Genomic DNA, 16,416 nt, shown 5'->3' with positions numbered 1-16,416 from the left:
CAAGTCCTTCCCTGTGAGGGTGGGGAGGCCCTGGCACAGGTTGCCCAGAGAAGCTGTGGCTGCCCCATCCCTGGAAGTGTCCAAGGCCAAGTTGGACAGGGCTTGGAGCAACCTGGGGTAGTGGAAGGTGTCCCTGCCCATGACAGGGTTGGAACGAGATGAGCTTTAAGGTCCCTTCCAACCCAAACCAGTCTGGGATTCTGTGAACTTCTATGTAATAAAAAAAAAGGGAGTGTTGGGAAGAAAATAATCCTTAGCCCTCCTGCAGTCAGTGGGTTGCCCAGCAGTGATGAGGATATATTGTATTTTTCCTGTCCCTAAAGTAAAGCCAAATGCAGAGATTTCTCATTTCTTCCTTTTGTCCTACCATCCCACCTCCTCCTGTGGCCACTCCTGATAAATGGGTGATTTTAGCCAAGCTCTGGGCGGTGCATTCCCGACCAGAAAAGTGCAATTTCCCATTAAAACCAAAAATTTAAAAGCCCCAACTTAAATCACTTGGGTGTTATCTTAAGGCTGCAAATCGCTTGTTTGCTCCTCCAGCTGGAGCTGTTAATTCAGAACAATTAAGGCACCTTTTAAAACCCGGACAAGGCGTGTGGAGGTGGTCCTGGGGAAAAGAGCTTGTTTGGGATGGAGCACCTCAGAGCTGGCAAAACTGGATGAATAACTCCAGTTTGTCTTTCCTTTGAGATCCTGGCAGGTGTTGTGGGGAATGACATGGACACTGGGGAGTTTAACCCCCAGAACTCCTGTTGAATGCTGTGTGATTCTCAAAGCAAGAGCCAGCTGGGTCTCTGGGTCCAAGTAGAAGTAAAGTGCTGATGTTTGTTGTTGGGACAAACTAAGAGAGTGCTGTCACCACCCTGCCCATCCTTCAAATATTTCTCCTTGATGAAGAAATATTGAATCCTAGAGTGAATCCTAAAATCATGCCTAGATTTTTTGAGGAGCCCCTTTGCAATGCCATGAAACACTTCCCTGGCTGCATCCTTTAAGGCTTTTTGCAGCTTCATTTTGGACACCTGCCATCTATTTTCTCAGGTTCCCTTCTGAGTTTTGATGCAGATGAAGAACAAAAACCCAAATCCAGAAATAAACCCAAAAATACAGCAGTTCAATCTGCTTAAGATACTGAGCTGAGCTCAACCTGCTTAAAATATCCCTGGGCCAAGGAGCAAGGAGGACATAAAGCACTGTTAGACTTCTGTGGGATGCTGTACAAAAATGCAGTTGTTGCATTTTTGCAGCCCAGTGGTGGCTTATGAGATGGTCCATCCTTATTTCCACCTTTGCCTGCATTCATCCATGTATCCTTTCACCCATGGATGTACCTGTTCATCCTTGCATCCATATGATCAGATGCACAGGGTGAGCCTGTGCATCCCTACATCTCTGCATTCACACATCTCTAAATATATGCATGTTTGCATCTGTGCATCCTCACATCTGTGCATCCTCACATCTGTGCATCCTTGCATCCACCCATCCATCATTTTTGGTCCTGTACCTCTGACCATAACTGTACACAAATTTTATAAATAGCGCCCAAGAATTTGTTTTAAACATGGAAAAAAACCTTCACAAATCCAAATGTGAATCTTTACAGGAATTGGCGTGGCTCAACACACAGCAGCTTTTTGCATCCCCTACAAATGATGGGAAAATGTCCTTTTCCACCCCAAAGTTGGCACAAGGATTTCGGGTTTGGGGACCCCTGTAGCATAAGCACCTCAAAACCTGTGTCTGCCTGAGCTGTGAAAGCCAAGCAGGTCGTCTTTAAGAGCTTTTTCTGCAAAGCCTTTCCTGTTATTCCCCCATCCGAGGATGGATGTAGGCAGCAGCATCGGCAAATCTGAATAACTAATCAGAGTCCTCATTAACCCCCCGCCGAGATGCTCAAACATTCACTTTGCTGTTTGTGAAGCAGGGAAAAAAAAAAAAAAAGAAAAAGAAGGAAAAAGGGGGAAAAAACCCCCAACCCGCACAAGCCACCCTGCATTAAAATTGATGTGTTGTTAATCCCACTGTTCCAGACCTCGTGGGTACTGAATTTTCCTCCGTCTCGCCCGGGGCCGAACGTTGTGGTGCTGCTTCTGTGGGGCACTTTGCCTTTCCATTATTTATCAGCACGGCGTAGCTTTTGTTCCCTGGATCCAGATGTGTTCACGTGTGCACCTCCTGGGTGGGGGTGTCCAATATTTCCCTACATATCCCTTTGGATAATGGGAGTTGCCCGGGGCGGGGCTCCACCGATGGACTTGTCTCTCCCGGCCGTGTTTTGCCTCAGAGCAGCTTTGCTTTTGCAGAAATGCAGGAATATTGCACATGTCTGGGCATGTCTCCAATCTTTCACTCTCTCTGAAGAACAGTGGGGTTTGTGCATCACCAATTTTAACTTGTGGGAGCGGGGAGGATGAAAACACCGTATTCCTCCTGGAGCATCCCCAACACCCAGGCCCAGCCCTTCCCCAGAAGTTGGAGGTGCTACAGAAATTGCACTGTGGGGGGAAAAACTCAGTACACCAAAGGTTTTTATTATCATAGTCCTCGTCATAGATGGCAGCAGGTGTTGCCAAAGTATTTGGAGGGTTGTGATCGTCTCTTGGAGCTCCTGGAAGGGTCAATGGAAATTTGAGCTTTGATTTCTGCATTTATACTGTTTTCCTCACATACAGGGTTTCTTCAGTTGGCCCCGTGGGTGTGGAGTTTGGGGCCTGTATGGCTTGTGTGGGGTATAAAAATAATTCAGCAAAACCCAGTGTTATTGGGATTTTCACTATTTGTGGTTTCCACTTAATTTAAGCTGGCATTAAATGTATTAAAAAATGATAGTCACAATTAAACAGCACTGACATGGTGGGGTTTGGAAGCATCACGGTGTGCTCATATTGGAAGAAGCAAAGTGACATGCTGGGAAAATCTGCCTTGCTTCAAAATCCTAGACTTTTTGCAAAAACCCCGGGTTTTGATTTGCTAAATGTCAGCTTTATCATCATTCCCTTACACTTCATTAAATCTTTATTAACAGAGCTGCCCTTGGCTTTTTTGCAGCTGGGGAACAGGCTGAGGTCCCAGGATAGTGGGCTGTTCTGTTGGAGGCTATTCAGGTCAACTAGATAAGGATTTAGGGCATTTGGGGGGGGGCTGATGACTTGCCAGAAATGGTGTCTCATTTGTGATCCTGGGGCAGCAGCTGAGTGACACCACGAGCGCCCGGGACACCGCGTTGTCTCACTGGCCTGCGTCGCCTGCGGTGGAGCATCTTGGAGGAGGCATCTCCTCCGTTCCCTTTTGCATCAGGAGGACTTCAAAGGCCTCTGCTAAACTTCAAAGGCTGCCTTTTGAAGTTGCTAAAAGTGAGCGCCGGCTCAAAAAGACTTGTCTCCCTCTGCAAGGATGTTCGGGGAGGTGTCCCTGGTGGGGTTGGCTCCTGGTGTTCTTGGTGACAGGGACAAAAATGGCATCATTTGTGCAGAAGTTGCACAATATTTTTGCTCTACATGCATGCAACGTCCAAGACCTCAGCCCTGATCACCTCCAAGGATGAAAATCAGTCTACTAGAGCTGTTTTAACACTGACAGAGCCTTATTTGTCTGCTCTTTTTCCTCCAGTCCTCACGTTTCATTCACACAGCAAACTCAGATGAAAAAGTCTTTCCTGTGGGATGGAAAAAAGCCTTTACAGGGATGAAGGATTGCTGCAAAAAATGAGCTTTTTAATCACGATGTCAGGACAAATCCAGTGAAAATCAACTCCTGGGTTCTCAGTATGTGTTTGGTGTCAGCCCATGCATACTCCTCCAAGATGAGCCTTAATTCTTTATCACAAATAACCCTCATATTTCACCTGCTGTTGTGGTGGAAGAGTTTTGGACTCAGGCCCTTCTGAGCATTGAGTGTAACCCAGATGAGGTCACTAAATCTCTTGGCAGGACCTACAGTGGCCTGAGAAATCAAGAGGCACCTTGACCTTTTGTCCCTTTCACTGAGTTTTCCAGGTTTGGGGGTTTCTACCCTGTTTTGCCCTGAAATCACCCAGTTGTTTCTGTATCTCTCCTTGGTCAACCACCTTGGTGATGTCCAGGTTTCCAGGAACTGCCCTTCCCATGCAACTTCGTCTCTTGGACCCGTGTTCCCGGCTTAGATGATGGACAGGGGCTGTGAGGGCACAGAAATGCCTGTGGGGTTGTTGCAAGGGGTTTGGGATGGAATTAAAGCCGGGGGAAACAGTTCTCATGGATCTCCCAGCTGGCCTCACCACACAAGATGTAGCTGTCTGCTGGTAATGTGTGGCAGAGGTGCATCCTTGAGGTGTATCCTGGGAATCCAAGGAGCTCTGGAGGTGCTGTGCATGTTGGTAGTGAGTTGAAGGAGCATCTGAGGAGCTCTCGAGAGGTGGTGTGTAACTAGAGATGCATATATCAGATATACATTCAAATCAGCAGTTCAGCACATCAGAGGGTACATACCTATATATATTAGACATATATCAACAGTCTGAGAAGCTCTGTAACAGGTCATATATTTCAGGGTAGGTATATCAGATGCATATTGAAGATCTGAGGAGCTCTCTGGGGGTGATGTGTACCAAGAGACATATATCAGACATCTGTCAGAGCTCTGAGGAGCTCTCTGGAGGTGGTGTGTGCCAGGCCAGATGTATCGGATGCATAATGGAGACTTGAGGAGCTCCAGCCAGGTGACATATATCAGAGTTGTGTCTGTCAGAGGAGAGGGTGAGGAGCTGTGCTGGTGAGGAGCTGTCGAGCTGGTTTGGATCAGGGTAGATATATCAGCTGTAGACTGAAGATCAGAGGAGCTTGGCAGAGATTATGTGTATCAAGGGACATATATCAGACCTATACTGGAGGTCTGAGGAGCTCTCTACCAGGTGATGTATGTCAGGGTAAATATATCAGACACATATCAGAGATCTCAGGTGATGTTTATCACCTGACAGAGAGGTAATATCTGGAGGTGATGTATGCTGAGGGACATTTATTAGATGGGTATTGGAGATCTGAGGGTCTTGCTAGAGGTGATGGATATTGTGAGGTCTGGTGAATTTTTTCTCTTATTCCTTTTTTTTTGCAGTCAGACACAAACCACCCCCATGTCGGTGGCTGTGCTGATCCTTGCTCAGTCCATCTTTGTTCTTCCACTGAAACTGCTGAAATCTAGAAATCCCCACCTTATAAAGGCCGGATTCTTGGTAGTTGCAACATCATCCCTAACATCTGTGGGGACTTGGCCTTATTGAATTGTGGCTGGGAGCTCCCCATTTGTAAGTTAATGGCTCTTCCCAGACACTCTGTCTGAGCCCAAGTATAAAAGCACATTTACACTCAAGCAAAGATTATAATTAAGCAGGGAAATGGCAACAGCCAATGTGAAATGGGGGCAAGACCAAGAGCGATGTTGTTTCATTGCTTTTTCCCTTTTTTCTGCTTTTCAGACCCGGGTTGTAGCAGTAACCCTCAGTGAGATCTTACACCGAGGATTCACCATCCCCCAGGAGCTGAAAAGGACGGGGCAGGACTGTGCCAACCTCCATCCTCTGTGGATAGAGCATCAACGAGCACACCTTCGTTTGCTGGACACGGCCCGGTTCGACCCCTAAAATTCTGATTCAGTTTTTGTCCTTTCTGGGAGATGTTCAAACACACTGGGGCAAAACCCTGCTCTAGATTAGACACCAGTCCTGCCTTCACCTCCAAGGGATATTCCCACCTAAGTTTTCCTTGATTCCTCTTATCTTCCCCATCATCCTTCAAAAAAAATGCTTTAAGAGTGGACTTGCCCACCACAGCTTTGCTGCCACTGCCAAAAGCCCTCTCCTAGTACAGACCTTCATCCTCTGCTTAATATTTTGCCTTCTTGTGTCATCATTTTTTCACAGTATTCAAACATTTCATCCTTTGCTTTCCCAGGTTGTGATTCCCATCCAGAAAATCTAGTTTTTGGGGAGGTGGGAGGACACTTCCAGGGCAGTGTCTCCCTGAGCACCCCACAAACAGTAAGGCTTCTTCTCTTTATATTAATTAAGCAATTATATGTGTTAATTGTGCAATTATATATACTAATTGAGTGGGATGTGTTGAGTCATGACCTCAGTGTGGCTTTATTTGGGGGAATTTCTGTTGTTTTCTGGTACACTTAAATTGTATCAACCCTTCCCTAAATGCAGTGAGGGGAGAATTACACTTTTATACTGTTTTTTTGAGAAATCAGTCTGTGCAGGGAGTCTTGATTTGAAGCTCAAGTGTCAATAACATGTTGTTAAGAGCCCTACGAGCCATAGCCAGCCTGGAGGAAAACACAGATATATTTTTGTGAAAATACTCTGAAATATGGGCTGTTATTACTGCAAAATTTTGGCACAGCCAGCAGTAGAATGAGGAGGAATGGTCACCAGCTAAAAATAACTGAAATGCAGAGCTTAAAATAAGATTTACGTGAAACCAAGGGTCTCACAGTCCTTTGGTCAACCCTGCTCACTAAAATTAGGGCTCGACAGGGTGACAAATGTCACTGTGCCAAAACCGGAGGTGACAAAGAAAATAAAACCCCGTTGGCTGCAAATTTCCTCCTGTAGGAGGAAAGAGAAATCTTTGGTCACTGAAAATGGAGGTGCCACCTTCAATTCCTGCAAGTGCCCTGCAAAAGTGCCTGGTTTCTGCTTAAACTGGTGGTATTGAGGGCAGGGGTTTCTCGGGGGAAAGCCCAAAACCTTCAGTCAGTCCATGGTGAGCATCTTTTCTTGGAGTGTTTTCTTTTGAGTCTTGTCTCCTTTGAAAGTCTCTTTTAATAAAAAGAGCAGCCACTAAGGGCAGGATTGTTTCTCCCAGCCCCAGTTCTTACCAGTGACCTTCCCCTGGCCAAAAAAAACCCCACATGATGAAGGAAGTGATGGATTTCTCCTTAGTCTGATTTCAGCCATGTTCTGATTCTGAGGTTGGGTTCACTTTGAAATGACTTTTCTGCTGAGTTTGTGGGGGCTTGGGGTCACCTCCACCTTCTGGGGGGATCCTGCCTGCCTTGATGCCTTCTTTCCAATCTGTATTTCGAGGAGAGCTACCTGGTGCTCGTGCTGATCCTTGCTCAGTCCATCTTTGTTCTTCCACTGAAACTGCTGAAATCTAGAAATCCCCACCTTATAAAGGCCAGATTTTTGGTAGTTGCAACATCATCTCTAACATCTGTGGGGACTTGGCCTTATTGAATTGTGGCTGGGAGCTCCCCATTTGTAAGTTAATGGCTCTTCCCCAGTTCACTCTGTCTGAGCCCAAGTATAAAAGCACATTTACACTCAAGCAAAGATTATCTGGAAGGGCTTGGTACCCTGCCCTTTATTTTGGGCACGTTGGGTTGTTCTCTTTGGTGGAAACTGAGCCTGTGGAGAACATGAGCATGTGACTGCTGAGGACACAAATGCAACCTGGCCTGGAGGTATCTCCAGCAAGAAGACCAAACCCAAAACAGCTCGACAAATTGTGCCAACAAGGTCTAGGCATCTCCCAGTAAAGGCACAGAAAGATGTGATGATGGATGTCCACCTAATTACCTTCTGGAACACGAGGTTCGCATTGCTCTAAGTGGTTAATGATAGAAATTACCTATCCTGATGACTTCTTCTGAGAAACAGCTTGGTTCCCCTTGGGTTTCTCCACCTTGTGTGTTGGTCCCCCCAATTTCCAGGCACAAAACTGTCTCATCTTTCCTCCTCCTGAAGCCCACATGACCAGGGAGGTGCACCTCAGAGGCCAGGCCATATCTTTTGTCACTGTGTTGTGAAAAAATTTGGCACATCTGTCTCACACCACAAACACTTTCCAGTCCTTTTTTGACCCCAATTTCCTCATCGTGTTGAGGTCAGACCAGTCTGAGGTTTACTCCCATTTGGAATAAATGGAGAAGTTATTAACTGTTATTAAGCATCATTAAAGGAGTTTGAAACCCCTTGTAACTCCCTAGCTGGCTGGAGCTTGTATAAATCACCATGTCACATCTCAAACTTCTCTTTTGTCATCAAGGCTGGAAATATGGCAAAAAAATTGAGTTTAAATGGGCAAATGAAACATGTTTCAATTGAGGTGATTAATCCAGGGGCTCCCATAGCAGTCCTTAGTGTCTTGGCTCGGGGTTTGGATAGGGACAACTCTCTGCAGGTACCAGAAAGCCTGGAATGCCTCAATAAAACCCATATTTTTTTGTCTTCTGGTTGGTAGAGTCACTTCTCTTAGGGAATTTTACATTTTTAAAAAGGAAATTCAGGGAGGAGGAAGACCGGGAGGAGACAGAGAACTGTGAGAGAGGGATGTGAAGCGGAAACTCAGCGAGTCAGGAGTTCTGATTTATCTGCCATATGGGAAAGAGGAAAACAGCCAGCTCCAGGGGGATTTCTTTCCCTCTCCCAAAGTGAAAATTTCCAAGCGTGATAGCAGGATATAGGGAGAAATGAGGCAGATTTAAAGGAGGAGAGGGTTTTATTAGGTGTGCTGTGGCATTGCTGTTTTTGGGGGTTTCCCATGGGGTGGGGAAATCTTTGCACACTCCCACCTGTGTTTCTGCAGTTGGGTTGGCTCTGCTACTTTTAGCCCAAGTCCTACAAGTCCACCAAAAAGCAGGTTCCTGGCTGTGTTCACCTGCTGCTACTCGTGCCAGTGCTGGGAGAATTGCATGAAGCCCGTGAGCTTTGATTTGCAAAATGAACACCCCAAAAGGGCATCAAAATTAAAGCTACATTTAAAACCATATAAAATGGCAGTGTGGGTCACGGGGTGTTTGTGGGCTGCAGCAACAGCTGCAAAAGGTCCTCGCGTGGTTTGTGGTGGCACCTTTGCTAGGATTGGTGGTGCACGTCTGTGTGGAGGTTGTGGGTGGGTCTTGCACTGCTGTTGGTCTGATTGGCACTTGTGCTGGTGGAGAAATTGGTGGTTGTGGTTTAGGAATGGTGTTCCCCAATTTAGTGCTTCCCCCACACCCACCACGTCTCCGAAACCACGCGCTGCTCGCTCGCTTCCCCTCCCTCCCGTTCCACCCCTGGGTGGCTGGAGGGGATAACTGGGGGCACTACAGACAAAGATCACAGGTTGAGATAAGAACAATTTACTGGAAACAGCAGTGAGATAAAAAAATGAACAGTAGCAGCAACAATATTAGTAACAGAAGTGTATGAAAGAGAGAATGTGGAGCTCTACTGGACTGTGGCCACACCACCCACACGGCTCCCTCTGGTCAGGACCATCCTCCCTCCTCCTTCCCATTTAGATTTGGTGCTTGCCCGATGGAAATGTGGGTGCTCAGTTATTCCTTACTCATGAAATTATCAGATTGTGGTGAAAAACAAAGAGCACAAGCCGAGGTTGAAAGCATAGGGCAAGATTTTGGACATAAATTATTCCCAGCTCACAGAGAAGAGCTGTTGGAAAATTCACCCGCTCCCTATTTTTGACAAGCACTCTCAAGGCAAACAGAGAATTTTTTTTGGATAATTTGTGTCCAGCAAGAGGAAGTTTCTGCATTTTTGGGGTTCCTCAGCTACGCTTCACTTCAAAGCTTTTTGATTTGCCCTGTGAAAAAATTCACAATTTGCTCTTTTGGGAACTTTTCTTGGGCCAAGGGCTGGGTTGCACAAAATGCAAGTATTTTCAGGTTACTTTGAAGAAGCTTCTTTGATGTTTCCCTGTGCCAGTTTGTTTTGGAAGGTGCTTTAATGGTCTTCCCCTATAAAAATAACACTTTAAAATGTATGTAGGTATCTCAGCTCTGCACTTAAAAAAAGAGGGAAGTTGTTTAATGCTGCTGTTCAAGGTACATTAACCTTGTCTACTAAAGCTCTGACTGGCTCTTGCAGGTTTTATTCTCATGTTTATGTTGCAGAGATATCCCTGGAGCCTTTTAGGGATGGGTATCTTTGGAGAGGAGAGAAATATTTAGCAGTAATTGTTGTTCTCATCGGAAATTCACTGTAGCAGCTCCCTCCTTTCTCTGGAGCTGGAGCTGGGAGGAGGATTGGGAAATATTAAATATATAAATGCAAAGAGCGAAGAAATACTTGCAAATATGAAATAAATAAATAAATAAAAAATATTAAATACCTAGGTGAAAGTATTAAGTAAATAAATGCTCCTTTTCCCTGTGCTCATCCAGGGACATTCCAAACTGGTGCTTGGCAAGAGTTTTTTGACATTGTCTGACACAGTGTTTCCTTCTCCCTTTTATCCCAATTGCTTATGCATTGACCAACTGTTCTTTTAGGAGGAATATAGAAAAGGGATGCAGAGTTTATTCTGCAGAAGTATCAAATCACCATCTGCTTTAGCCCGTGGTTGTAGCAGAATCACACACCCAATTTGTCTTTTTTTATGGGGCAATAACTCGATAACTGGGTGCTGGGAAGGGTGCAAAGGTCAGCATCTAGAAAATGCATCATCTTGGTCGAGAGCAAGGATGCTCCCAGTGCAAAACCTCCTGGGTTTGGATAGAGGAAGTTTGGCAGCCAAATATTCCTGAAAAAAATTAAAGCTATTTGGTGGCACAGTGGTGTGTCTTGCACAAATGGTCCTGATCTCCCCAGAGGAGGCATTGCATGAGCCTGCTTGGAAGCAACCTGGAACACGAGGAATGGTCAAGAAATGGTTTATGTCTTGAAAAATTAGATTTTTCCCCGGTTTTGACCATTTAATAGTGGTTTATTTTTATCTTAACCACTAGTTAATAGTGGTTTGTTTTTAATGAGCTCAGGGTGGCATAAGGGACTTCCTCTAACAGCTTGTGAAAACTGGTGTTCATCTTTCAGGGTAATGTGTGAATGTTGGCAAAAACAAGCAAAAAGGGTGAAGATTGGTGGATAGAAATGAGATGTTCAAGAGCAAGAGGGTAGCTCTTAATTCACTTTATGGCCAATCAAGAGTTGGCGTCACCCACCGAGAGTGAACCTGTCCTGGCTGCTCCGAGCAAGATGTATGGTCCTCTGGAGGACCCTCTCCCTCCCTGCTCTGCCATATTTCTTCATTTTAACTTAGCTGAATGCATATATCATAAACTTCAGCCTGCTCAGGCCCTCTCTGAAGACAGTGACATAAAAAACTGTGGAGGGAGCCGTGACTGACTCGGCATCATTGCAAATCCCACAGCGGCCCCTCTTCAAAAGAATCCCCTTTGGAAGAAGGCAATCTTCCCTTAATACAGAAAGGGAAAAAATACCATCCTCAAGTATCTCTAATAATGTTGAAGCTTCAGGTGGAGAAGAAAAAAAAAGCCTGAGAAGTTGTTTTTCTGACTTCTCACATTGAACCCTCTGCTATCAGTCTCACGTGTTGCTACGGGGCAGAAGCTGCTGAATGAGCTAGAAAAAATTATCCCCGTTTTCCAGTTGGTTTGGAAACAAGAGTTGTGCTTTCCAAATTGAATATTAACATTTTTCTTTGAAAAAAGAGTCTGTAAATGAGGTTTTAAATTTTTTTTTTTGCATTCAGGCCTACTTCTAATACGGTTTTATGGGTGTTTTATTAATCAAGGAGGTCATATTCACCCGGGGGGTGGTGGGTGACTGACAATACTTTGCTTTTTAAAATGTTTTAAGGCATCAGTGACCACGTGGAAAAAAAACCCCTGACTTTTCAACTTAGTCTTTAATTATTTTTACTGGGAAAAGGATGTAATATATTGTTGGCAAAAAAAAAAAAAAAAAAGCAGCCAATAAATCTGAGACTCTTTTAGGTAGGCACAAGCTCTTCGGGAAATACATTTCCAACGTAATGGCAACATTTCAGCGATAGCTGAAATAATTTTATTTCATAAGGAAATTTAGGATACTTTGATCTCAAGTCGTTGCCAAAACGTAAAGTACTGCCGGGTCCGGAAATGAAAGAGCCTTTATGGGTTTTATTGCTCACCTTTCCGTTCCTCTGTGCAAATACCCCAAGAGTTGGCTGCAGTTCCTGCCCTCCTCCATCCCCAGCCCCCCAGAATTCCCTTTTCACCCAAGGTTTGAGGGTTGCCTTGGGCTGAGCAGGAGGATTTGGCAGGGGTTTGGTGACGCTCTGCTCCTTTCGGCGTCTGGGTGCCTGTGGTCAGGAGTTCACCAGCTAAATTGATTTAAGTGGTGGAAGTGGGGGGAAAAAAAAGAAAAAAAAAAGAGGGGATTAGTGCATAAAATATAAAAAATAAAAAAGGATTAATGCATAAAATAGCAGCTTTTGACCCTCCCTTGTGTTGGCTGCTGATAAATCCATTGGGCTGACAGCTTTGCACTGTTATCCTGACATTCCTGGCCAGGGGCTCCCAGGTGAAACACCTGTCCAGCTTTTCCCTCAGCCATCAGTTGCTTCCCTGGATATTTACGGTGCCCAAGTGCATTTTTCCCCCCCCCGAGATAAATACAGTGCTATTTGCAGCAGCTGTCTCTCACTTCCATCCTTTTTTTTATTTTTCACGTTTTGCTGTGAGTCCTGCTCTCCCCCCAAACCAACACCCACAAACCTCGATGAACGGCCCGATTTGAGCAGCTCAGATGTTTTTCAGCAATTAAATCGGGCTCTGGGCTGCCACCTTCTGGGAATGTGCTCACCCAAAAACTCACACCCCACAATGAATCCCCACGTGCTGGTTGTGGGCTCGCTCCTGGCAGGAGCAATAGATGCCAAGCAGGGTATTTTTCCCAAAATAGCAATGTCTTTTTTTTTTTTTTAGCTTCCCACCCAGATGGCCAGACCATCACAATGCTAAATTCTGCTCTTCCCCAGCTGCAGCTATTTCTGGTGGGGAGGTTTTCCCCTTGGTGTTACCCCCCGAGGACTCAGATATTCATTCACATGCCTGCAGCTGCAAGTGAATTTTGACATTGGACACCAAAGATTTTAAGCAGTGAGTTCACTCAGGAGCAGATAATTTTGCCTCCTGCTATTTTGCTGTTAGGGAAAAAAAGAAGAAAAGCATCATTTTAATCCCATAAATGCAGTCTGCTTCTCCCTGCAAGAGGTCTGTGCCATGCAAGAACCCTGCATGCACAGGATTTTGGGTGTGATCTCTCAGTTTGTGGGTTATCCATATTAGTGCAAAGTTAAAAAAAAAGAATAACCTCATTTATTCTTGCAAAATAAATAGGAGTGGTTGATGCCCATCCCATGCACACAGCACTTGGCTTTCTGTGTGGATATGGTGCATTTGTGAACTTGGTGCCTGGTGGTTCCTGTAAAGCTTGAAGCCTCAAGGAGAAGACCAGAATATTGTGACTCTTCCCCCCCAAAAATGTGGACCTCATGGAGAAGACCAGAATATTGTGAATCTTTCACAAAGGTTGCTGAATGTGCATCAGTTTTGACTGAGCTCATCACTATCCCTGTGACAGTCCCCTTTGACTTTTCCAAATGTCACCATTTCATGGCAAAAGCGACACTGACACTATTTTGTGGTTATATCCCCTCACAGTATCGGAGGACTTTACACACCTTTTTTCATTTCTTCAAGGGATGGCACCGTGGCTCTTCTCCAGATGGGAAACCAGGGGAGAAGCCAGTGCATTGAGGGGCATCGTGAAGGGGAGAACCTTTCAAGAGGTGTCATCTCTTACAAAAATGAGGCACTGCAGAAAGAAATGCACTTTTGGAGCATCTGGGAAGATTTTGCTGGGTGGTTTTGTGAGTTGGCCCAAGACAGAGCTCAGAGCTGCAGAGGGGACAGGACAGGTTTTTTTTTTTTTAAGGATTTAAGCTAGATTATTGGCTTTTCTTCTAAAACAACCACACAGCTGCAGTGAAATAATGGGAGAGGAGGTTTTTCGGGGCCAAGAGTTGCTTTTGGATCACATCTGCCACCAGGTTTATCCTTGAGGACTTCTCCCAGCCAAATGCTTCTCTACAAATTTGTCTCTTCCTGGTGCCCCTCTTTTTTTCCCCATCTCCTTTGGACATGAAGATGCAAAAAAAAAAAATCTGTTCCCCCCCCCCAGATAACTCTGCATTTCTAGAAAGCAGCAACTTGCAGAGAGGTTGAGGGCAGCGTGAGAATTGTCTCCTCGGTTTATGGGATCAAAATCCAGGTTTGCTTCCTGGTTCAAATCAGGCAAGAGTTTCCACATTTCTGTGCATTTAGTCACCTCAACAGAGGAGTCAACTGGGCTGGACAGCACAACATGGGAATCAACTCCACATCAGACACAAAATGGCCCTTCTGGAGTGAGCAGGCAGTGCTTGAGGATGCGACTCTGTGGTGGCCAAAGGCAAAGAGACACAAAATTTTGGGGGGATTTAGTGTCTGATTTCAGAAAATGGGCAAGTTTTGCATTTATGATTTGTCTTCCAACTTCCAAAGAGGGGGAATAACTGGAAAGGGGATGGAAATCCCTATTTAGGCACTGTGGTCAGGCACGAAGGGTGGAAAGAAGACGCCTTGGGTGCACCAGAGCTCACAGGGGGAAAATGTAATGAGGTTCACCAATGGCAGTCAGCATCTCCTCCTTTGCCTGGCTGCTATCCAGGGGAGATGTCCCTGCTGTGCTTTGGCCCTGATGCATTCCTTATCCAAAATCCCAAATCTCAAATAATCACCAAAGCGTGATGAGGGTCAGCAAGTCACCTTGGGTTCCTCCCAGGGGCCGTGTGGTGCAGGGCTGTGCCGGGGTGAGGAATGTCACCTCTCCTTGCTGTCTTTTTTTTTTTTTCTCTCCCTTTATGTGATTTTTTTTGGGGGGGGGGGCAGGGAGAGATCCCTTTTAATGCAACAGCTCCTCTCCTGCCTGCAGGTTCTCGATGTGAGTCCCACCCAGGATGCACCATGTCTCCCCAGCACCGGCTCTGACGATGATGGCCACCCAGACAGTGCCTCCTCCTCCCTACCAAGACACCCCACAGGTGAGTGTCCTGCAGCACCCACGGGCCCCTCCAGACCCCTGGGGACCCCCAACTCCTGCATTAATTACCCTGCCTTCCTAAATAATGGCCATTGCAAAGTATTTCACCCCAGAACGTTCACGTCAGAGACTGGCCAAATTAAACCCCTTCTTGACACAGCCTCCAAGGTTGAAAGGTTTTGGGTCAAACTGTGGTTTTTTTCCCCCTTTCAGTCTTATTTTGGGATCACTGGGTCTTATTTTGGGATCATTTGGGTCTTCTTGGAAAGCCAACATGGTGACATGTTTGCAGCCAGCAGGTTAATTACCTGGAAAGATGAAATGTTTGACTAAACCAGGATGGGTTTAGCCGTAGAAATGGCCCTTTGATTTGTTTCAATGGCATTTTTTAATAACCTGTGGCAGGGGAGAAAAAAAGATTTCATCTCCAATGGTGCTCTAAGGGGTCGAATAACTTTTCCAAGCATCATTATGGAGTTATTGTAAGAAGAGGAGTTTGTCCAAGAGAAACTCTACTGGAGCACCCCAATGGGCTGGACTTGGAGGTTGAGGATGGATTTCAGAGATGGTCCTGTGCCCTGCAGCCCATCCTAAGATTTTTTAGGGGCAAATTTATGTCACATTTCTGCTTTCCCAGCTACAATGACCTAACAGGGACGATCCACTGAGCGCTGAGGCAGCTCCATTTTCAAAGCAGCTTTTTTTTTTGTTGTTGTCCATACGGAAGATTTTGAGTTTCTCCCCATTTGCTGCTCCTTTCAGTCGCGAAAGCAGAAAAATCTCCCCTCCCAGGAAAAGAAATCAAAACAAAACCCAACGAAAAAAAACCCCCAAACCCCCGAGCCTGTTCTCTGCAAGCTAAAATAAATAAATTGACTTTTTTACACCCCCCCTGAAGGCCCCCCCCGGGTCTCCTTCCCGCTCGTTTCCTTCGGTGGGAAAAGGTCACTTCTCACAAACGACACCTCGGTGGGGTTTTTATGGCTCCTCCAACTTCTGTGTCATCATTTACTCGCTTGGTTGCTTCTCTCTGAGTAGAGCTTTTTTTTTTTTTTTTCTTTCCCCAATTTTTTTTTTTTATTTTTTTTCTCCCTTTTCTCGCTTACACAGCGGGAGCTGCGGCGCCGTTTTAGCCCTAATGGGCAATTGAAAGGGATTTTTAAAATAGCCGACATTTTCCCGAGCATCCCACGGTGACATCCCCTCCACCCATCCCCTTCCCTACCCCCCTCTTTTAATACACTGAATTTTGGGGGACCCTCAGGAGCATCGTTGACCAAACCCTTCCTTTTTTTCCCCCTTATCAAGGGGGTTGCTCAAGTGTTTTTGTTTTTGTTTTTTTTTCTGGGAGGAAAAGCTGCGGCCGAGGGTTGATTTCCTTGACTCGTCCGTGGCTGCTGTGAACTTTTCACCTGGAAAATTTGGGATTTCTAAGGGGTTGGAAAAGCAAATTGCACACGAATTTCTTCTCCCCAAAGACAGGGAGGACTTGGTGGATAAATAAATAAAATAAATTAAAAAATGATCAATTATTAGAGCTACGATGAGCTCCTCATCAA

General features: G+C 45.5%; 1 protein-coding gene across 2 annotated transcripts in view; it reads left to right on the top strand.

Annotated features, from left to right (window-relative positions):
• Window positions 1-16,416, top strand: part of PKNOX2 (PBX/knotted 1 homeobox 2) — an 87,506-nt gene that overhangs the window by 43,465 nt on the left and 27,625 nt on the right. For both annotated transcript variants that reach the window (XM_032709632.1, XM_032709633.1), the window contains 3 exons: window positions 5,459-5,610; window positions 5,934-6,019; window positions 14,750-14,858. In XM_032709632.1, coding sequence (XP_032565523.1) covers window positions 14,775-14,858 — 84 coding nt within the window. In that variant the 5' untranslated portion in view covers window positions 5,459-5,610; window positions 5,934-6,019; window positions 14,750-14,774. The remainder of the gene's footprint in view (window positions 1-5,458; window positions 5,611-5,933; window positions 6,020-14,749; window positions 14,859-16,416) is intronic.

The sequence above is a fragment of the Chiroxiphia lanceolata genome, chromosome 23, assembly GCF_009829145.1.
Source record: "Chiroxiphia lanceolata isolate bChiLan1 chromosome 23, bChiLan1.pri, whole genome shotgun sequence".
Classification (NCBI taxonomy): domain Eukaryota; kingdom Metazoa; phylum Chordata; class Aves; order Passeriformes; family Pipridae; genus Chiroxiphia; species Chiroxiphia lanceolata.
This window is presented reverse-complemented; position numbering and strand designations above follow the sequence as displayed.